At 43.5% G+C, this 21,855-nt stretch overlaps 1 protein-coding gene across 8 annotated transcripts in view; it reads left to right on the top strand.

The window, feature by feature from the left end:
• FBXO38 (F-box protein 38) overlaps positions 1 to 6,112 on the top strand; it is a 44,408-nt gene extending 38,296 nt beyond the window's left edge. For 6 of the 8 annotated variants that reach the window (XM_038413773.2, XM_038413776.2, XM_043520175.1 and 3 more), the window contains 5 exons: positions 60 to 226; positions 2,446 to 2,591; positions 3,443 to 3,546; positions 3,992 to 4,105; positions 5,333 to 6,112. In XM_038413773.2, coding sequence (XP_038269701.1) covers positions 60 to 226; positions 2,446 to 2,591; positions 3,443 to 3,546; positions 3,992 to 4,105; positions 5,333 to 5,511 — 710 coding nt within the window. In that variant the 3' untranslated portion in view covers positions 5,512 to 6,112. Of the gene's footprint in view, positions 1 to 59; positions 227 to 2,422; positions 2,592 to 3,442; positions 3,547 to 3,991; positions 4,106 to 5,332 lie in introns of those variants that run through there. The other 2 variants (XR_006283116.1, XM_043520177.1) reach the window with 2 other exon arrangements.
• Positions 6,113 to 21,855: the final 15,743 nt, after the last annotated feature.

The raw sequence follows: 21,855 nt of genomic DNA, 5'->3' as shown, positions 1-21,855 counted from the left end.
TTTTATGTAGTATCATGTTTGCTGCTGCTTTTATAGTTTTATTCATTTGTAATTTGTAGCTACAAGATGCCGGGTACTAAAGCATTTAAAAGTAGAGAATGCACCGATTGTCAATCGATTTGACTATGCCCAATGCAAGAAATTAAACATGGATCAGGTACTAGATCAAATACTGAGGATGCCACCAGAGAGAAACCGGATCATTTACCTTCGTCCAATGCAGCAGGTAGTTTTCATTTAACCAAGGCAAACTTTGAAGCTGTGTTCTTATTCTTTCATCTATGCTTTATTATTTCTACTTAGTGCAAGATATATAAGTGTGAGCATTATAGGAAACTCATTCTACTAAGACTGTACCACCATCAGCTTCTTTCCTTTTTAATGCTTTCATTGCAGGATTTGAATGTCACTGCTAACATTAAATAGGTTTCAGAGTAGCAGCCATGTCAGTCTGTATATGCAAAAAGAAAAGGAGTACTTGTGGCACATTAGAGACTAACAAATTTATTTGAGCATAAGCTTTCATGAGCTACAGCTCACTTCATCAGATGCATGCAGTGGAAAATACATAGGGGAGATTTATATACACAGAGAACATGAAACAATGGGTGTTACCATACACACTGTATCAAGAGTGATCAGGTAAGGTGAGCTATTACCAGCAGGAGAGCGGAGGGAGGGGGGAGGATTTTTTGTAGTGATAATCAAGATGGGCCATTTCCAGCAGTTGACAAGAACGTGTGAGGAACAGTTGGGGGGGGGGGGGAATAACATGGGGAAATAGTTTTACTTTGTGTAATGACACATCAACTCCCAGACTTTATTCAAGCCTAAGTATCCAGTTTGCAAATAAATTCTAATTCAGCAGTCTCTCGTTGGAGTCTGTTTTTGAAGTTTTTTTGTTGAAGAATTGCCACTTTTAGGTCTGTAATCGAATGACCAAAGAGATTGAAGTGTTCTCCAACTGGTTTTTGAATTTTATAATTCTTGATATCTGATTTGTGTCCATTTATTCTTTTACGTAGAGACTGTCCAGTTTGGCCAATGTACATGGCAGAGGTGCATTGCTGGCAAATGATGGCATATATCACATTGGTAGAGTTGCAGGTGAACGAGCCTCTGATAGTGTGGCGTATGTGATTAGGCCCTATGTTGGTGTCCCCTGAATAGATATGTGGACAGAGTTGGCAATGGGCTTTGCTGCTGGAAATGGCCCACCTTGATTATCACTACAAAAGGTCGCCCCACCCCCGCTCTCCTGCTGGTAATAGCTCACCTTACCTAATCACTTTTGTTACAGTGTGTATGGTAACACCCATTGTTTCATGTTCTCTGTGTATATAAATCTGCCCACTGTATTTTCCACTGCATGCATCCGATGAAGTGAGCTGTAGCTCATGGAAGCTTATGCTCAAATAAATTTGTTAGTCTCTAAGGTGCCACAAGTACTCCTTAACATTAAATAGTGAATATTTGTTACTGCTAAATACTGTCTCCAAGGCTAAGTTCATTGCATTAGAAGACTATAAGTCAACTAAGTAAGGTGCTGAATTAATGCTGTACTACATAACTAGAGTTTACATAATATACTTCAAAAACAACTACTGTTTATATAGTTTCATAGTGTTTTTGTTTATGACTGGAAGTATGCCATACGCCCTGTGTGTCTGGAATAGTTTGGTGACTACTTTGCCCTCTCAAGTTCAACACCTCTACTTATCATTTATATACTGTTTTACATCATCAAAGCAGACTTTAACTAATCAATCTGCCAATATTGCAAGGTCGTTAAAATAGTAGTATAACCTGTATTTACATGTGGGGGAACCAGAGACAGAGAAGTTAAGTGACTTGCCCAAGGTCACAAAGTGAATCAATAGCAAAGCTAAGACTAGAACTCAGAACTAGTTCTTTGCTTAGTTGATGTGACCATGCTGCTTGCTTAGCAGGAGCACTCTGAATGTCAAGTAATGTTCCCTCTTATCTGTGGTGTCAGAATAGTGGAACATTGGTTGGTACAGAAGACTATATTCTGAAAAACTAGATCACTGTTTGGAATCCAGTTCTTAGTTGCAGTGTGATGCACTGTGTATAAAAAAACAAAAAAACCTTATACCAGGGCCACTTTCTGTAGGAATGAAGGCATCTTTGGTCACTGTGTTAATTAAACTAGTAATGTGCAATTACAAAATCAGACAATTTTACTGATTTATTCTCTACAAATCCTGCAGTGCGGTTTAAGGTGCATTGGCAGAGCTGTGCTACGAAAGTTATATAGTGCATCTTCCCACTATATTTTAACTCTTTGCTAACATCCATATTTTTTCTCTGTACATTTTGCTTCCCCCTAAAGTGGGGAGTATTGATCAGACATATGCTGCTGACTCTAAAATCACCTCTTCTCCTTTCTCTTGGTTGTAAGTCCCTGTCTGACTTTTTCCACAGGTCGACACATTGACTCTAGAGCAAAAGATATTTAGTGGTCCCTATCCATACCACATTTGCATAATTCATGAGTTCAGTAATCCTCCTAACGTCCGGAACAAGGTGCGCATTCGCAGCTGGATGGACACAATAGCAAACATTAACCAGTGAGTACCTATCTCTCAGTGCTGAGTCAATAGGCTAATATAGATTCAGTATATTATATTGGCCAGATAAAGGGATACCCTAACACGTGGGATTGCTAATGTGTAAATGATGGGATGAGGAGAATTCAAATAGTATTTAATTGTTCCTGCACTGCGTTGTTTTCCAGAGGTAAAGTAGTACCGTATTCTGTACCCATCTCTAGTGCTTCACTAACACAACTGTAAAATGTAGTGTTTTGCAACTTTGCTTAGAATGCTGTAGCATTCTCCTTAAGGGAGGCCGGGGGAATTTCTTCTAAACTTGTCTGTCTCATTGTTAAATTCTTTTTAAAAAAAAAAAAAAAAAAGAGACAGACAGATGCACACAGTCTGACTCTAGTACATAGAACTTTCGTTTTGGGGGGAAATAGAAATAATGTGCAGTTTTCAATTCCACTGCAATTCTGCAAGGTTTCCAGCAACAGGAAATTATATGTAGGAGCATCTGTCCACCATTTCAGACCAGGTTTCCTTTCTTCTTACATTTACTTGGCAAGATTAAAAAGAGAGAATTTATTTAGCTCTAGCTCTGAAGGACAGTCCCTTACAAACAGGAGGCGTCACAAACAGTTGTTTTACATGCAGCAGACATAGACATGATCTTTTGTCTAACCCCGTGTCACATGTAGTTGCACTCAAGAGCCAAGGGATTGCATATTGCACCCAGGTGTGTATCTTACCAGTGTGTCTCTATAGGTTCAGCCCTATTAAAGCAGAGGTCACATTGTTTCAGGGTTTCCAGTGTGATTCCTATCCCTTTTTCTAACATTTCCCATTACTGCCACCTGTATTTTCTTCCTTTCTGTCTCCAGAGAGCTTATTAAATATGAGTTCTTCCCTGAAGCCACACGAACTGACGAAGACTTGAAGAAATACACCAAGTACCCTTGGGGGCGGGATATTTATACTCTAGAAGGTGAGTATTCCAGAGGATTAGAGGCTAATCTGTTACAAAAGCAAATTATTTTGTTTCCTCAAGAAGTTGCCCGGGAAGAGGAAAAATAGCTGGGGTAAATATGCCTTCTGACTGAATATTGGAGGTCACCTGCACACCATGAATTGAGACTGGTGCTTGTCTTGCTGCCGTCAAGCACTGCAGCAGTTGATGTGGAATTAAAAATTTAGTTGGGAAGTGTTTCAGATTACGGTGTGGAAATGGATAATAACTATCTCAGGAAATGTCAGAGTTATGGCTTGGATAGGTGTTGAATGGAGCATTCCCGGGCTGAGGAAGCTCTTTGCCTGTACCAGCATGGTATGCCTGCCTAATAAAATTGGATTCTTCCTGGTGAGACGAGAAGCAATGGCATTTAAAGGACAATAGTATAATCTCACCAGTTCCCTGTCTTTGTTTCTTTTAGGCATTGTGGATGGAGCCCCTTACTCTATGATTACAGATTTCCCCTGGCTGAGGTCGCTCCGAACAGCAGAGCCAAACAGCTATGCTAGATACGATTTTGAGGATGATGAGAGAAGTGAGTAATTGCTGCCTTAACATGCTGCTTGGATTGAGGCTGTGCTTTTTTAAAAATAATTTTCTAAAGGTTGCAAGAGGTATTGGGCATAGAGCTGTTTCTGCACCTCAGAGACCTGGTGAATCCCTTCCACCAGTGGTATTTCCAGACAGCTGTTTCTGCCTCTTCTGTACCCCCAATAGGTGTTAAGGGGACAAAGTCTGGCAATGAGTTTATCATCAATTATGGAAGAGAAGGTTAATCCAACCATAATGAAGACAGTTTAACAAAATAGAGGATTTATAGATGCATGACTTTACTTTATAACATGGATACATGTGAAAAGATCACCCTGTTTTAGTTGTACGGTATGCATTTTAAGGCATCTATAAAACATGTATAGTTAAATGACTTGGCATTTTTTGACAGCCAGATAATCTGTGGTGTGTTTTCAGCAAGTTCCTGAGTTCTCTGGTGCCATATCATTGGCAAAACTGATTCACCCGATGAATCATTATAGTCTGAATCAAAGTAGTTCTGTATTGTTTTTAATTGAACAATGAGAAGACACCTTTTAGCGTCTGGTTGTAAATCTACAAAAAAATTCAAAATTGAGGCTGTAACTTCATCCTTAATTTGCCCTTGTTGTCTGGACATTTCAAATTATATGATTTTACACCATGATCTACAACATCTAGGCACATTAGGGTAAGTTGTTAATAATACCTAGCTTTTATAGTGCTTTTCATCAGTAGATCTGAAAGTGCTTTACAAAGGTGGTCAGTATTATTTCCATTTTACTTCTCCATCCCCTCAGAGAAACTGAGGCACAGAAAAGGCAAGCGACTTGCCCAAGTAGGCCAGTGGTAGACCTGGATATTGAACCTGGTTTCCTAGGTCTAGTGCTCTAGTCATTAGGCTAGGTCAGAGTTAAACTGCAGGAGCATTTGTGATTGTTTTTCTACTAAACCGGAGTTCCTGGACAAAAGTTCAATCTTAAAACAATTGAGACATTGGGGGTTTTTAATCAAAACGAAAAACATCAAACACAATTTCTTTTTCTTATGCCTGACCTAGCTCTTAGACTTTCATGCCCAAAGGGACATTTTCTGTGTGCATGTTTCACTTTCCGAGGAAAGATTCTTTACAATCTCACTGTTAGTTCTAACACAGAGATTGCTCAATTTTGTGACTTTCTTCATAGAAAAGCATTTCATTTTTATTTCATTCTTGCTATATCTTTCGTAGCAACTATCTATGCTCCCCGGAGGAAAGGACAGCTATCTGCAGATATCTGCATGGAAACAATAGGCGAGGAGATCTCAGAACTGCGCCAGATGAAAAAAGGTGTTTTCCAACGGGTGGTGGCGATCTTCATTCATTACTGTGATGTCAATGGCGAACCAGTAGAGGATGATTACATTTAATTGGATCCCCCAGCTAATCCATGGCCCTTCCTAACTTCCAGTTGGCACTGCCAGCAAAGAAAGCAGATGGATCCATTCCTACTGCCTTAGTACACTGAGGTGTCTTGGGAATTGTGTACTTTGCGGTTGGCCTGACTCAGTTTGGTATAGAATATGTAGTAAATGTATAATGAAATATAAAAATTGTATACTAAGGTTTGTACATAGAGGAAACAAAAATATTCCTAAAGCTGAGACTTTATTTCATATGTTTATACAATTTAATTTAAATTCCATTTTAATGAAGGCGAACAATTGGGACAAGGTGAAAAAGTTTGAATTTCTTAGCCCATACAATTCAGAGCAGTAAATTTTTTTTGTTTGTTACAAACATAACCCCATTTGCTGTGTTCAAAGAGTCATTGGAATCTCTCTTAATCTGTGCCTTTCTTCTAAGAGTCCAGTCCGAGTAAATCTGTTGAACACAGTCTGTGTGTCTTGTGTGCATTTTTGGGAGCTTGGGGAGGAGCTAACTTAAATGGGCTGCAAAGAAGGGCAAAAGCTGAAAGTGAGCAGCCATGTTGTTGATCCAGAGGAAGTTGTAATTATTCTTTTCCTTTTTTTTAAAAAAAAAAAAAAAAAAGCTTGTGAACCCAATTTCATGTTTGAGTGATAAATTCCAAAAACATTTTCTAGCATTATTTATTTCCTCATTCAATAATGTATGTGGTGCTTCTTGGAATATGAAAATAAACCTTTATTAAACATTGGGTCCACTTGCTTTAGATATAAAGCTGCATATGAGACATCTAATGGAAATTTATAACGTTCTTGTAATTCCAGAAGATAAAGGCCATGTAATTACTGGCAAATGGCTGAAAGCACAGGGTTCAATTGGCTTGAATTATGGAATCAGAAGCCCCTTCTGAATCACTTTGAACTAATCAGCCCTCTGTCTGCTTCATGCTTGCCCTTCGGCTGCACCTTTTTACAAATGCAGTCAGTGATACTGTTGTATGCTCCCCTGAACAACCATGGAGACAGTCCTGGTTTTTACTGTACAGACAGAATGCCTTCAGTTTCTACTGTATCTACAGGTTCCCTCTATGGTTCCAGCAATAAGAGCCAGAATTTTGATTCTGTTGTACACAGTTCATGCATTTACTGAAGTTGGGCAGGGTAGGGCTTGAACTGCATTAGAAGTTTGTCAGTTATAGCAGATAGAACTAAATAGAGAAGGTATCTGAAAATTTCCTCAGCAGAAACTGCTCCATATACTTACTTTGCAATGCAGCAAAAATATACCTCCTCTTCCAAACAGGAATTATTCTGAACATCTCTTCTGGCATTCAAACAACCCTCAAACCTCCCTCCCCCCTTCCCCAAACTTCTCCAAGCTCATCATCAGAAGCAAGTTTCCCAGACCTGAAGATGAGCTCTGTTTAAGCAAGAAAGCTTGTCTCTCTCACCAACAGACGTTTGTCCAGTAAAGATATTACATCACCCATCTTGTCGCTTATTGGTACATAATGTAAGCTAGCCTGTACAGCAATAGCAAGCTAAGAAGTTAACGGACATCAGTTAAGGCCTGATCTTACATTTAAAGTTTTATCGGAATGACTGTTAAGTACCGGGTGAGATTTTCTGACAGTTATGCCAGTAAAAGCTTGAGTGTGAGGTGCTTTATATCAGTATAGAAGATGTTGCTTCACCAAACTGAATTAAACATTTTTATATCCATACAACTGTGCCTATGCTAGGGACATTTTGCCATTTTAACTATGCCAGCAAGGTTGAAGTACTAAAACTTTTCACACACTACTCACACTTGTGTTACTATGTTTGCAAAAATATTTGAAGGATTCTCCCCTACCACTTGAAGTGAATATATATGGTCATTGGATAGTCACAGGTCTCCAGTTCAACAAGTGGAAGCAGCAAAAGATTTTGATCAATTAATGTTCTCCACAATGGGTGTAAGGAGTGCGTTACTGTGCTCTTCCAATAATTAATAGTGAATAGTAAATATATTTTACACGTTAATTGTAGGTTTAGTCTGAGCTCGATAAGTTCTTGCTAAATCACAAACTTGGTCTCTGTATTCTGTTAGGCATGTTTAACCAAACATACTCCAGTGAGGTTGAGGCTAGGTCAGACAAAACAAACTAGCTGGGTTACCAGAATTCTGGGTCATTGGTGTACATAGTTCAAATTTGGTGAGGGGGCAGAGCCAATGTTTAATAGAATCATTTCTACTCCAATATGTCAATATATTTCTGGAGACTCGTTCTAGACAGCCAGACACCATCTACTATTTTCTATTAGTTAAATCTTGGCCCCCAGAGGAATTATTTGTACAGATGTATATACTACTTTGCCCTTATTTAGTCAATTGTTCCTCCTTGCAAACTATTAATGAAGCTTTACAATACTGCAATAGGTAGGTTATACCCATTTTACACATGGATCAGTTGAGGTACTGGAGTGTTTAAAGGGCTTGCTCGAACTCTGAGCAACTCAGTGTCAGAGTATAAAATAGAACCCTGGAGTATTAATACCTTCCTTGTGTTCAATTATGGACTATAACAGCGGTTCTCAAACTAGCAACCTGCAGACCCCCATTTTGATTTAAAATTTGTTGTGATTTGCCCTAAGCCCACCTGTTCAGCCCCAGACCCCACTCCACCCCTTCCCACAAGGCCCCACCCCTGCTCTTCCCTGTTTCTTTCCTCCCCTGAGCACACCCCATCCCTGCTCCTCCCCCTCCATCCCAGTGCCTCCTGTATGCTGCTGAACAGTTGTTCTCCAGCATGCAGGAGGCACTGGAAGGGAGGGGGAGGAGTTGATCGGTGGGGTCCACAGACCCCAGTTTGAGAAACGCTAGACAATAACTATTGATAATTCTGAATTTCCACATCCGAAATTGAGCAAAGGGATGTTTAGGCTGATGACTAGGATATTTTCTTACTTGACATAGGAGACTCATTGCTTTTGTCATTTAAGACTGCTAGAGAATATAGAGTAGGAAGCAATTGAACAGTGTCCCTATAAAAATGCATGAATATAAAATTAGTGAGGGGTTTTTCCATCTCTGCATTATATGAGAGCAAACCATGCTGCACAAACATTTGCCAGCAGTTTCTGCTAAACATGCCCCGCAATGAAATAGTTAATTCACCATTAAGTTTCGACTCAATCCTGCAACTAGATGAATGGGAGCAATTTGCCTCTGTCAAATCTCCTGTGTGAACTTGAGTCACTCCTTGACTTCAGTGGATTACACCTATGAAAAATTAACCCATTCACGACTGCATCAATTCACCACCCGGAGGTTTTCTTGTTAATTGAAATGGCTACAAACTTTTTTCTAATAAAAACTGAAAAGAGATGGCATCTTGTTCAAGGCCTTTGCTGCTTGCTTGGAGCTCTAATGTGAGGGGGTAAGATTTGCATTTGGTTTCTCTGACACCAGATCAAGTACATTGAGAAGGGATGGCTAGTATTATTGGGGAACAGACTCAGTCACAGTGCTCAATTGATCATATAGTCCAGGGGTGGCCAACCTGTGGCTCCAGAGCCACATGCGGCTCTTCAGAAGTTAATATGCAGCTCCTTGTATAAGGCACCGACTCCGGTGCTGGAGCTACTGGTGCCAACTTTCCAATGTGCCGGGGGGGTGCTCACTGCTCTGCCCCCATTCCACCCCCTCCCCTGCAGTGTCCTTGCTCCTCCTCCCCCCCAGAGCCTCCTGCACACCACAAAACAGCTGATTGGGAGGGGCTGCTGGTGGGCAGGAGGCGCTGGGAGTAGGTGGGGGGAGAGCAGCTGACCTATTACTGTGGCTCTTTGGCAATATACATTGGTAAATTCTGGCTCCTTCTCTGGCTCAGATTGGCCACCCCTGGTATAGTAATCCAGCCTGCAAAACCTAGAGAAGTGTAGCCTGGTAAGATGGAAGTTGAACCATTTCCTTCATAAATATGCTATTTAACCCTTCATTTTTAGAGCTTTAAAGCTGAATTTGCCTAAATCTTTAGTCTACCATGTGCTTTTTCCCCACCTCAGGATTTCAGGAAAAGTTGTCTTGTCATTCATATTTCAGTACTCCAGTGCCCTCACCTTGAACATTTCTGGAGGCTGACTGTATATCTGCTCCATCTCAAATTGTTAAATGAGTTCACTCTCCCATGGGCTGGGCAAGTGGTCTGTAACTCATTGCTGCTTAGTCATCTAAACAAAAATAATCTGATAATTATATTGAAAACTGTCATAATTGTACCAGGAGAGGGTGCTTCTACATTCCAGACCCAGAAGCGTTGCACTTGAAACTTCCAGGAGGTGCCTGAAATTTCACATCACAAAGCCTCTCCTTGTTCAGCCTCTTATTTCTCAGCTACTTCTGGCTGATTATTAACCACAACCATAAAAATCCATGATCTTGTGTTGCAAAGTGGACCCTGCCTTCAGGCATTAGATGTCAAAATAAAACCACCACTTGCAAGCTACCCTTTATCAGTGACTGACTGATTAGTGTAACGCATTACAATTTTCAGAGTAGCAGCCGTGTTAGTCTGTATTCGCAAAAAGAAAAGGAGTACTTATGGCACCTTAGAGACTAACAAATTTATTAGAGCGTGAGCTACATCCTGAAGTGAGCTGTAGCTCACGAAAGCTTATGCTCTAATAAATTCGTTAGTCTCTAAGGTGCCACAAGTACTCCTTTTCTTTTTGCGCATTACAGTAGTAGCCATGTCAGTCCCAGGATATTAGAGAGGCGGGGCGGGGGGTGTGAGGTAATATCTTTTATTGGACAAACTTCTCACACATACAGACAAGTTGGAAGTTGCCATACAAACTGTAAGAGGCTAATTAGTTAAGATGAGCTATTATCAGCAGGAGAAAAATACTTTTGTAGTGATAATCAAGATGGCCCATTTAGACAGTTGACGAAGGTGTGAGGATACTTAACTTAGGGAAAGGAGTACTTGTGGCACCTTAGAGACTAACAAATACAAATACTCCTTTTCTTTTTGCAAATACAGACTAACACGGCTGCTACTCTGAAACTTAACTTAGGGAAATAGATTCAATATGTGTAATGACCCAGCCACTCCCATTCTCTATTCAAACCCAAGGTAATGGTATCTAGTTTGTATATTAATTCAAGCTCAGCAGTTTCTCACTGGAGTCTGTTTTTGAAGCTTTTCTATTGCAAAATTGCCACCCTTAAATCTTTATAAGTGGCCAGAGAGACCAAAGTGTTCTCATACCAGTTTTTGAATGGTATGATTCCTGATGTCAGATTTGTGTCCATTTATTCTTTTGCATAGAGACTGTCCGGTTTGGCCAATGTACATGCACTATAAAGCTTAGTGATATATCGACTATAGACAACTTTAAAACACTCTTCTGCATAGACATTCCAACATGCCTGTTAAGCTCTTTAATCTTTTACATACTTTTGTTAAAATCACCCTAATGACCTCCTATAAAAAAGGTGCAGTTCCTGCAGCAGCTGCTTTTCTTTTATCCCACCATCTCCCCTCCTTCGTGGTCACTACACATATTCCTGAGAGATCAGGAAAGAACTGCCCTAGCTGTTCGTGCAACTTGTACCTTCTGCTTCTGTGAAATGAATAAATTGGGCCAATCTGAATGCTGTGTAAACCTAGTGTTGACTTAAGTGGAGTCATCTGGGTCTAATGAAGGGCAGAATTTGGCTCCTCATCCTAATGTCTTTGTCTTCCCACCAATGCCCACAACCTTTCCCCAGCTTCCATCCAATTGGTTTGGAATACCGGCTCACTCAGCCTTGTAAAGGCTGTTTCAGGAGCACCTGGTATAGAAAGCAAAAGCTCTTGCAAAATTTCAGATGCTTTGGTTTCCTGGAATTCAGAGGCAAATTTATTGGTCACAGGGCCAGCCCACAACATTTTGGCACCTGAGGTGGGGAGCTCAAATGATGCCCCCATGCCCCCTCGCTTGGGCCAAAACTTTTAAAGGTCTCAGTTCTGCCTTCTTCCTGTTCTTCTCCTCTCATGGTACTGCTCTGCTACCGACCCCAATAAAGGAGAACTAACAACTTAAAATGCCTTGTTCAAAAATTTTAAGTAACACTTAACTTTCAAATGCCTGAACAGCAAATGTAACTTTTCTTGTCTGCACAGGTTTCAGAGTAGCAGCCGTGTTAGTCTGTATTCGCAAAAAGAAAAGGAGTACTTGTGGCACCCTAGAGACTAACAAATTTATTAGAGCATAAGCTTTCGTGAGCTACAGCTCACTTCATCGGATGCATTTGGTGGAAAAAACAGAGGAGAGATTTATATACACACATACAGAGAACATGAAACAATGGGTTTATCATACACACTGTAAGGAGAGTGATCACTTAAGATAAGCCATCACCAGCAGCAGGGGGAGGAAAGGAGGAAAACCTCTCATGGTGACAAGCAAGGTAGGCTAAATCCAGCAGTTAACAAGAATATCAGAGTAACAGTGGGGGGTGGGGTGGGAGGGAGAAATACCATGGGGATATAGTTTTACTTTGTGTAATGACTCATCCATTCCCAGTCTCTATTCAAGCCTAAATTAATTGTATCCAGTTTGCAAATTAATTCCAATTCAGCAGTCTCTCGTTGGAGTCTGTTTTTGAAGCTTTTTTGTTGAAGGATAGCCACTCTTAGGTCTGTAATCGAGTGACCAGAGAGATTGAAGTGTTCTCCAACTGGTTTTTGAATGTTATAATTCTTGACGTCTGATTTGTGTCCATTCATTCTTTTACGTAGAGACTGTCCAGTTTGGCCAATGTACATGGCAGAGGGGCATTGCTGGCACATGATGGCATATATCACATTGGTAGATGCGCAGGTGAACGAGCCTCTGATAGTGTGGCTGATGTGATTAGGCCCTATGATGGTGTCCCCTGAATAGATATGTGGACAGAGCTGGCAACGGGCTTTGTTGCAAGGATAGGTTCCTGGGTTAGTGGTTCTGTTGTGTGGTGTGTGGTTGCTGGTGAGTATTTGCTTCAGATTGGGGGGATGTCTGTAAGCAAGGACTGGTCTGTCTCCCAATATCTGTGAGAGTGATGGGTCGTCCTTCAGGATAGGTTGTAGATCCTTGATGATGCGTTGGAGAGGTTTTAGTTGGGGGCTGAAGGTGATGGCTAGTGGCGTTCTGTTGTTTTCTTTGTTGGGCCTGTCCTGTAGTAGGTGACTTCTGGGTACTCTTCTGGCTCTGTCAATCTGTTTCTTCACTTCAGCACAGTAAACAATGGCATTTTTATCTGTTTGAATAATCAAAGTGGTGCTTTCCATGACTTCTTGGTTGCAAAGATTTGAACTGCTTCCTGAAGGTCCACAGTCTAGGCCAGCTCATGCTCTATTGAGATGGTTGCAAGGCCGACCAGCCTCTCCTGTGTCATTGTAGAGCGTAGATGTGTTTTTATTAACTTCAGCTTGGAGAAATTGCGTTCTCCACTGACATCTGTTGCAGAAGTGTTAGAAGTATGCACAGAGCAACAAAAGCATTTGGAAAAAGGGTGGTCATCTTATTTGTGCACATATATTTCAGAACAGCCTTTAGAGTTGATCCTGCTGAAATGTATCTTGAAAGGGCTTTCAGTTCATCACGTAAATCTCTTGCATCAATATCATGCATGTCATCATGTGTCAACACTGTCTCTAGTGCCCTGCATTGCTGGTGTAGGTCTTCTTCAGGTATAGTGAGGAGTTTTGGAATATCATACAACATCCCAAATATACTGTTGTGTTCCTTGAGCTTCAGGAAACATTCTTTAAACTGACTGTATTGCACAATCTAGCACCCAGTTAAAGAATTCAACTTTGAATTGTTTGGGGTCTCTTATGGATGATCCCGTGCCTCATAATCAAAATATCTTCTTCTTCAGTGACTCTTGTGTTCTTGAATGGGTGGGAAAAGAGCTTCAGTGTGAAGTTCCTCTGCCAACTTCTGTGCACTCTTCAGAATGTTTTGAAATCCCGCATCTGACCGGTAAGTCTGTAGGTATGACTTTGCTTTCTCCAGTTGTTCCATTGCTCCAGATATATCAAGGTCAACACCTTGGAGTCTCTTGCTTACAACATTTATTTCAAACAATATGGCATGCCACAACACGACGCCACACAGAAATGTGAAGTTATGTATGTTCTAGTGATTCCATTTCCCTCTGCCACTGTTCTCCCACGAACAGTTCCTGTCATAGCATTATCCTCCATAATGGCAACTATGGCATCATCTATCTTCCCAATTTGGTGTTCACTTTATCGCCTCCACTCGACTTTCCCATCATGTGGCACTCAGTGGTTTCAGGGTCAGAGAGGATGTTCCCAGGGTCAGCTCTAGGCACCAGCTAAGAAAGCTGGTGCCTGGGGCGGCAAATCAGAAGGGGCGGCACTTCGGCCATTCTTGGGGCGGCACTCCGGCAATGGGGTTTTTTTTCCTTCCTTGGTGGCACTTCGGCGGCAGCTTTGTCATTTTTTATTCTTTGGTGGCTGCTTTTTTTTTTTTTTTTGCTTCGCTGCTTGGGGTGGCAAAAAAGGTAGAGCCGGCCCTGGATGTTCCCAGATGTTGCTTCAAAATTTGCCATCGATGAGCTGATGCAGAGAAAACTACCTAGATGCTTTGAATTACATTAAAAAATTCAGCAGTCTCACTAGAAGCTGACGCTGCATCACTGACCACCAAGTTCAATGAATGAGAACTGCATGGGACAAAAAAGCTCAAGGGTTTAACTCTCAGATCCGTGTCTGCATTCCTCTGTTCTTTCCTCTCATGTTGGCACCATTATCATAGCCCTGACCTCTCATGTCAGCTATCGCAATTCCTGTATCTTCCAGCTTTTTAAGAAGCACATTTTTCATACCAGCTCCTGTAGTATCATCAATGTCCATAAATTCTAGAAAATGCTCTGAGAGTCACCATTGCAGGGACATTTTCATGAGGTTCTGTTGTTGTTACAAAATGCATCATTAAGGTCATTTGTTCCATATGGCTGATGTCAGGTGTGCAGTCCAGAATAACAGAATGATATCTTGCTGACTTCAGATCTGCCACAATCTTCTGTTTGACTTTTGTTGCCAGTAACTGTATGATCTCATTTTGAATTGTTTTTCCAAGGTAGTGGTGTGTGTACATTTCTTGGGTGGTGGCTCTTCTTAGATGTTCCTGGAGTATAGCATCAAACTCAGCCATCAGCTCCACAATTTTAAGGAAGTGCCTGTTATGTCTCTTGTGCCTTCCTTCCTTCAGCTGATCTGAAGTGCCATGCAGTGCTAGGTTTTGGGTAGCAAGCATTCTCACAATGGCAATGAGCCTTTTCAGTACATTTTGCCAGTAAAGAGACTCTGATGCAATCTTCTCTTGATACTGATCCTCTATGGTGGCCTTTAACTTTAGTCTCATCTCAAGCTCTTTCCACCTATGGAATGCTCTTTGGTGATTTGCTGCCTTCTCATGGCATGCCAGATTTCTAGCCAGATTTTTCCAGTCCTTTGTTCCTGTAGAACCTAATGTGGCTGGAACATTAGACTGGAAGAGTTTGCAATAAAAACAGTATGCAGCATTCTGGGTTTTTGAGTACATAAGCCATGGCCTCTCCACTTTGTCACCATTGGGGATTTCAAGGCAGTAATGTGTTGGATGGAAACTTCTATTTTCATTGTCTTTGGGGAACATGAAGTTTTTCACTTGCTGTGGCCATGCAGTACAAGGAAATCCCTCCGGTTACTGCTCAAGTGGGTCCACAGTCCTGGATCATCTAGACTTAAGGAACTAAACTCAACAGCAGCTGTTTCTTGCGCCTTCACCACACTCTTCTCTGATCTATACTTTTCTTCAGGAATGTGCATGGTTACATCCATTTGAGATGGAGATATGGATACTGCAGTAGCTGCCAGGTCACTTGCACTCTGACTAACTGGAAGATCAGGCATCTCCTCACCACTCACATCCACACTGGGGCCGGAAGGCTCACCGTGAACATTTGTGTCTATGCATCTCAGGAGAGCTCCTTCCTGCTTAGATAGAAAAGCTTCCTTTGGTTTCTTTCTTTTTCTGAATGCTGCCCCAGAGGGGCGTTTTCTTCTTTCACTCATGACTGCTGTTCTGTGCCAGCTATAGTGTCTCTCAACACTCAATTGAAGGGGACAAATAAGCCGGCTGGTAGGAAGGCCTGAGTGAGGGAAGATATCAGCGTATTAGCAGCCTAACTGGCTGCTACTAATTCAGTTGACTGCCTGCTCTCCTCAAGTGGGTTTAGGGAAGCAGCAGGAAACAGGAAGCTCCCTGAGAAGCTGGTGTTAATCAGTCCAGGCTTCTGCGTGTGCTAGAGAGATACATAAGAGGCTTCTCCTCCTCTCTCTCCCTGCAGCTCCTGCTGCTTTCTGTTATTCCCTCTCACCTTTTCTCCTGCTTGCCTGTTATGTCTCTTGTGCCCTCCTTCCTCCAGCATAGCAGTCCACCCTCTCTGTGCATCTCAAGCAGAGAGAATACACATGCACCAGCAGCGGACACAATTTTCAACACTCTGGGTCCTAGTGGTGCGCCCCTCCCCCCGCAGTCTGGGACCTGAAGCAGCCGCCTCAGTTAGCCTCATGGTAAGGCCAGCCCTGGTTAGCAGCCTTGGACAAGCTGAGGCTTGTCATAAGATGCCCATTCACAGTGAAGAATTAGGGTATGTCTATACTGGCAGAGTTACATCGCTGGCAGTTACACCACTGCTCAGACAGTGCTGAGGGGAAACCTCTGTTGTGTGTTCACACTGTCAGCTGCCTGTGCAATAGTGTGTTCACACTTGCGGCACTTGCAGCAATATTTGGAGTGGTGCACTCTGGGCAGCTATTCCACAGAGCATCTCTTCCTCTTCTGCTGCTAAGAGTAGTGGGAAGGCGGAGGGGGTTACGGGGCATCCTGAGTCCAGTCCCAATGCCCTGTGAAGCATTGCTTCACATCCCAGCAATCCCTATGCTTCCTTCCAGATTTGGTGTCATCTTTCAACGGTTTGTGTACTGTGCGCTCTACCTCTTTGGTCTGCAGAAATGGATCCTGCACTGTTGACCAATATGCTACTTTCTCTGACTAACACGTCACAAGTGGCAGTGGCATTATTCCTTAAACTACAAAGGCAAGAGGAGTTGGACAATCTCGCCATGCATAGTAGTTATGACATGAGATTGCTTCTGGCATTCACAGAATTGCTGACCACAATGGAAAGCCGCTTTTAGGCTCAGGAAAGAAGCACTGAGTGGTGGAATCACATCACCATGCACAACTGGGATGACGAGCAGTGGCTGCAGAATTTTCGCATGAGGAAAGCCACATTCATGGGACTACGTGATAAGCTCGCCCCAGCCCTGCGGCACAAGGACCCGAAAATGAGAGCTGTTCTGCCATTGGAGAAGCACATGGTGATTGCACCGTGGAAGCTGGATACTCCAGACTGCTACCCATCGGTCGCTAGGAGTGGGAAAGTCGACTATTGGAAGTGTGTTGACGAAAGCGTGCAGGGCCATTAATCGCATCCTGCTCCAAGAAACCATGACTCTGGGCAACGTGCATGACATTGTGGATGGCTTTGCACAAATGGGCTTCCCTAAGTGCAGAGGGGTGATAGATGGCACACATATTCCACTTCTGGCACCAGAGCACCTAGTCACCAAGTACATTAATTGGAAGGGCTATTTCTTTATGGTTCTCTAGGCACTTGTGGATCACCATGGGCGTTTCACGGACATTAAAGCAGGCTGGTCTGGAAAGGTGCATGACTCATGCATCTTTCAGAACACTGGCCTGTTCAGGAAACTACCAGCAGGGACTTTCTTCCTGGCACAGAAGATCACCGTAAGGGAAGTCAAAATGCCCATTGTGATCCTGGGAGACCCTGCCTACCCCTTAATGCTGGGGCTTATGAAGCCATACATGGGGAACCTTGACAGCAGCAAGGAATGGTTCAACAACAGGCTGAGCAAGTGCAGAAGGACTGTTGAGTGTGCTTTTGGCCATTTAAAGGCCCGCTGGTGCTGCCTATATGGAAGGCTGGACCTAGCTTCTGGCAGATGACAATATTTCTATACTTATAGCTGCATGCTATGCACTCCATAATATTTGTGAAAGGAAGGGTGAAAGCTTCACTCAGGGCTGGACTGCTGAGGCTTAGTGCCTGGAGGCTGAATTTGAACAGCCAGAGAGCAGGGCTATTGGAGGGGCACAGCATGGGACTATAAGGATCAGGGATGCCTTGAGGCAGCAATTTGAAGCTGAAAGCCACTAATATTTGTTGCTATGCTTGGGAGCGCAGTGCTTGTAATGCTAGGAGGTGATTGTGATTGGTGCAGACAATGCACTGTGAAGGTTTCAGAAAACTGCCTGTTGCTTTGCGGGGTTCTGTTTGCTTTCAATTAATGGAATAAAGCAGCTTTCAAACCAAAACAATTCTTTTATTAAAAAACAACAACCAGAGGAGAGAGACAAACAAAAAAAAAAAACACATCAGCACTGGGGGGGGATGGGGGAAGGGAGGGTCTCAGGAGGAGGTTGGGTCTTGGGACAGTTAAAGATCCGTATATGTCCAGGGATCCTTTGGAGTACAATGCAGCGGGTACTGTACTTCAACAGGGCTAAACGCAGAGGGACGGGCATTGAGTGCAATCGGTACTGGGAGTCCACAGTGCTGGACTATGAGGTGGGAGGAGTGGAATGCAGTAGGTACAGACTGGAGCCAGGAGGTTGATAACAGTGTGTTGGCAGTGTCTGCGGGGCGCATGGGAAAGAGTTTTGCGACAGCAGCTGCAGGGAAGGACAGGTGCAGAGCTGCTCAGTTTGTAGTGCTAGTAGCGCCTGGATCATGTCTGCTTGGCGCTCCATAACATTTAAGATCCACTCCCTGGCTTCGTTCTGGCACCCTGCATTCTCCTTTCAGTCCTTCTTCTCGCTGTCCCGCAACTCCTTCAATTCTTGTTTTTCGGCCGCAGAGTGCATCATGACATCACACAGAAAGCCCTCTTTAGTTCTTCGTGGCTGCTTTCTAATTCTGCGCAAACTTTCAGCTGGTGATAACAAAGAGGGAGGTTGGACTCCCAAGGTCATATCTGTGAAGCCAAAATGCAACATTTTACAGAGGCAGTATTGTTTGCAACACACAGACCACTGATTCAGTGATTTAAAAACACAGCCACTATTCACATACCCGTCACTAATTGGCTGACCCCAGGCAAGCACACGTGAGCCACAAGACCCCCAAAGTGGTCAGTAACCACATGGCCTGGGGAAATCATTGTTCCAGGACCATACTGTACACTGGGCACATGGCTCTCGGGGAGAGCCAGCACCGGGGACAGGGGAGGGGCGAGGGAGCACCTTATAATTATTATTGTCCTCACATTTTCCACAGGCTGTGTGCATTATGGAATATCTCTCGCTGCTGAGGGTGAGCATGGAATCAAGGGAGGGTCTTCTCCAAGACTGTGGCTTTTGCCCTGGCCCTCATGCCACCTGTGTGCAGCAATGCTCTCCCCCCACCCCCACCCCGTGACAGCAGAGTGGCATGGGAAAGTTACCGTTAATGGGGCAAGAAACAAAGCAGGTCTGCCAAAGAACATGCGGCAGCAGATTGCCCAGTATCTCCATGAGATTTTCATGGAGTGAGGGAGTCAATCAACACCCCATTCTGCCACTCAGACTAGGCATATGGTGGTATGCGCATCATACAGACACAAGCCTGCTTTCTGCAACGCTCCTGCCCCCAACAACTTGCTTCAGCGATTGCCAAAAATCAAAGCTACTTACCTTCTCTCCTGTTTGCACTTTGCCAAACTCCAACAGCTGTGACTGGCTAGCCTCCTCTGGTGTGGAAAAGAGCTCCTGGTTGCATGCATCTATGACCTCCGAGTTGTCCTCTGCCTCTGGGTCCCCCTCCCCCTCCACATCCTCATCCAAGATTTCCTCCTCCTGGCTCAGTCCACTCTTGACTGGCACATGAGCCACCAAAGTATCCACAGTGGGCTTCACAGTGGAGGTGGGGTTGCCACCGAGTATTGTGTCCAACTCTTTGTAAAACCGGCAGCTCATGGGCACAGCACCGGAGCAACGGTTTGCCTCCCATGCCTTGTGGTAGGTGTTCTGCAGCTCTTCACTCTGACTCTGCACTGCAATTTGTTCCAGTCATGGCCCCTTTCTGTCATGCATTGTGAAATCTGTCTTTAGGTATCATAATTCCTCTGGCTGAAGCACAGCTGGGACTGAATAGCCTCCTCTCCCCAAATGCTGATGAGATCCAGCAGCTCGGCATTGCTCCAAGCAGGGGATCACCTGGTGCGTGGAGCAGGCATGGCCACCTTGAAAGATGTGCTGAGACCACTGCATGCATCACCGAGCAAACAGGAAGGGGACTTTCAAAATTCTAAAGAAATTTAAGGGGTGGGGCTCACGGTTGGTCACCTGAGGGCAGGGTTCAAACAGTTGACCATAGAGGTGAGAACAAGCATTGTGGGACACCTATCAGAGGCCAACTGCAGTGCTGTAATAGACCAGAATGTCTACATTGGCACCTGGCATAGAAAGCTGTATGCCTCTCGTGGGGGGGGGAGGGGGGCGTTTACAGCGCTGCAACTGCTCTGTTTCTGCGCACTGAGTGGCTTGGCAGTGTGTACACCTCGGGATTTACACCACAGAAAGCTGCTTTACTGCACAGAAACTTGCCCATGTAGATAAGGCCCGAGTCTCATGCCAAAAAGAACAGTTGCTTTTTCTCCATGCAGAATCCCTTTCCACTTCCCTGAAAGGAGTAGCAGAAACACATTCCATTTGTACAGATAGGTCCTTAGCCCCTTTCTGAGCTCTGATGACCAGCAAAGAACCTATTACAAATACATACTGTGACAGGGTCAGGCTACAGGAGAGTGACAGAAGGCAGATATGTTAGCCCCAGGTTAAGTAGGTCCCTTTTCCCTGGGTAAGGTAACAGGGAAGGTTCCAGAACAATCAGGAACTTTCTGGAAACAATTAAAGCAGACAGGCTGATTAGAACACTTGCAGCCAATCAAGAAGCTGCCAGAATCAATTAAGACAGGGAGGCTCAGCAGGGCACCTGGGTTTAAAAAGGAGCTCATGTCAGTTTGTGGTGTGCATGCGAGGAGCTGGGAGCAAGAGGTGCAAGAAGGTGTACTACTGGAAGACTGAGAATTACAAGCATTATCAGATATCAGGTGGAAGGTCCTGTGGTGAGAATAAAGAAGGTGTTGGGAGGAGGCCATGGGAAAGTAGCCCAGGCTGTTACAGGACACACTGTAGACAGCTGCAGTCCACAGGGCTGGAACCCGGAGTAGAAGGTGGGCCTGGGTTCCCCCCATCCCCCCTACTTGATACTGGAGGAGTTGACTTGGACTGTGGGTTCCACCAAAGGGGAAGGTCTCTGGCCTGTTTCCCCGATTCACTACGTGGATCAGCAGAGATTGTTCTTCTTCCTTTTCCCCATGCTGGCCAGTGATGAGGCTAACTGAGTGAATGACAGATTTGAGCCACGAAAGTGACCAAACTGAGGGCTGCTGTGAACCTCTGAGGCAAGCAAATCCGCCAATAAGTGCGGGACCCACCAAGGCAGGAGGAAGAACTTTGTCAAAATACTTAAATTTAAATAAATACCCTCCCAGGATAAACACACCCAACAGCTCCTGTGTTAACTGACATGGAAATCTATCACATTCTTATACTGATGTTTAAACAATTTGATTCTGAGAGGTCAATAGAGCTACAGCGGACCAGGTTGTGTGTTTACACATCTGAGCTTGTGACCTGTTATGGCTCAGATTTTCATCATGCCAAAGACTAGGTTAACAATACCAATTTTAAGACAGATTAAAGTGGCATCTAAACAGCTTCCAGGCTTTGCTGTAGGCAGGTTTTTTTTTGTTTGTTTTTTTAATGTTAATATTTTTCATGTGTTTCAAAGCGATTTGCACTAGGCCTGGGCCAGGTGAGCTATTTTGAGATCTATGGGCCAGAGCCTCAGACAGTGTATATTGACATCTCTCCACTGAAGTTGATGGCACTATGCTGATTTACACCAATTGAAGGTCTGGCCTTAAACAGGGATGATAGGGCTCTTTGCTCTGGCTCTTCACGTTTTAAAACGTGGGTGCCTAAATTTAAGTATCTAAATAAACAGCCTGATTTTTTTTTTTTTTAAGAGGAGCTGAGCACCTAGAGCTCCCACTGACTTCACTGGGGATGGGGAGTTCCGGTCCGATTCCTAACTTCAATTGCATTTCCCCTGGGGTTACAAGTTACTTTTCAGTTGTCAATTGTGACTGGCATTATCCCTTTTCTGGGAGAGAGTTCTATTATATGTTT

This window comes from Dermochelys coriacea, chromosome 8 (genome assembly GCF_009764565.3).
Source record: "Dermochelys coriacea isolate rDerCor1 chromosome 8, rDerCor1.pri.v4, whole genome shotgun sequence".
NCBI lineage: Eukaryota > Metazoa > Chordata > Testudines > Dermochelyidae > Dermochelys > Dermochelys coriacea.
Note: the sequence above shows the minus strand (reverse complement) of the source record. Positions and strands in the feature narration are given on the sequence as shown.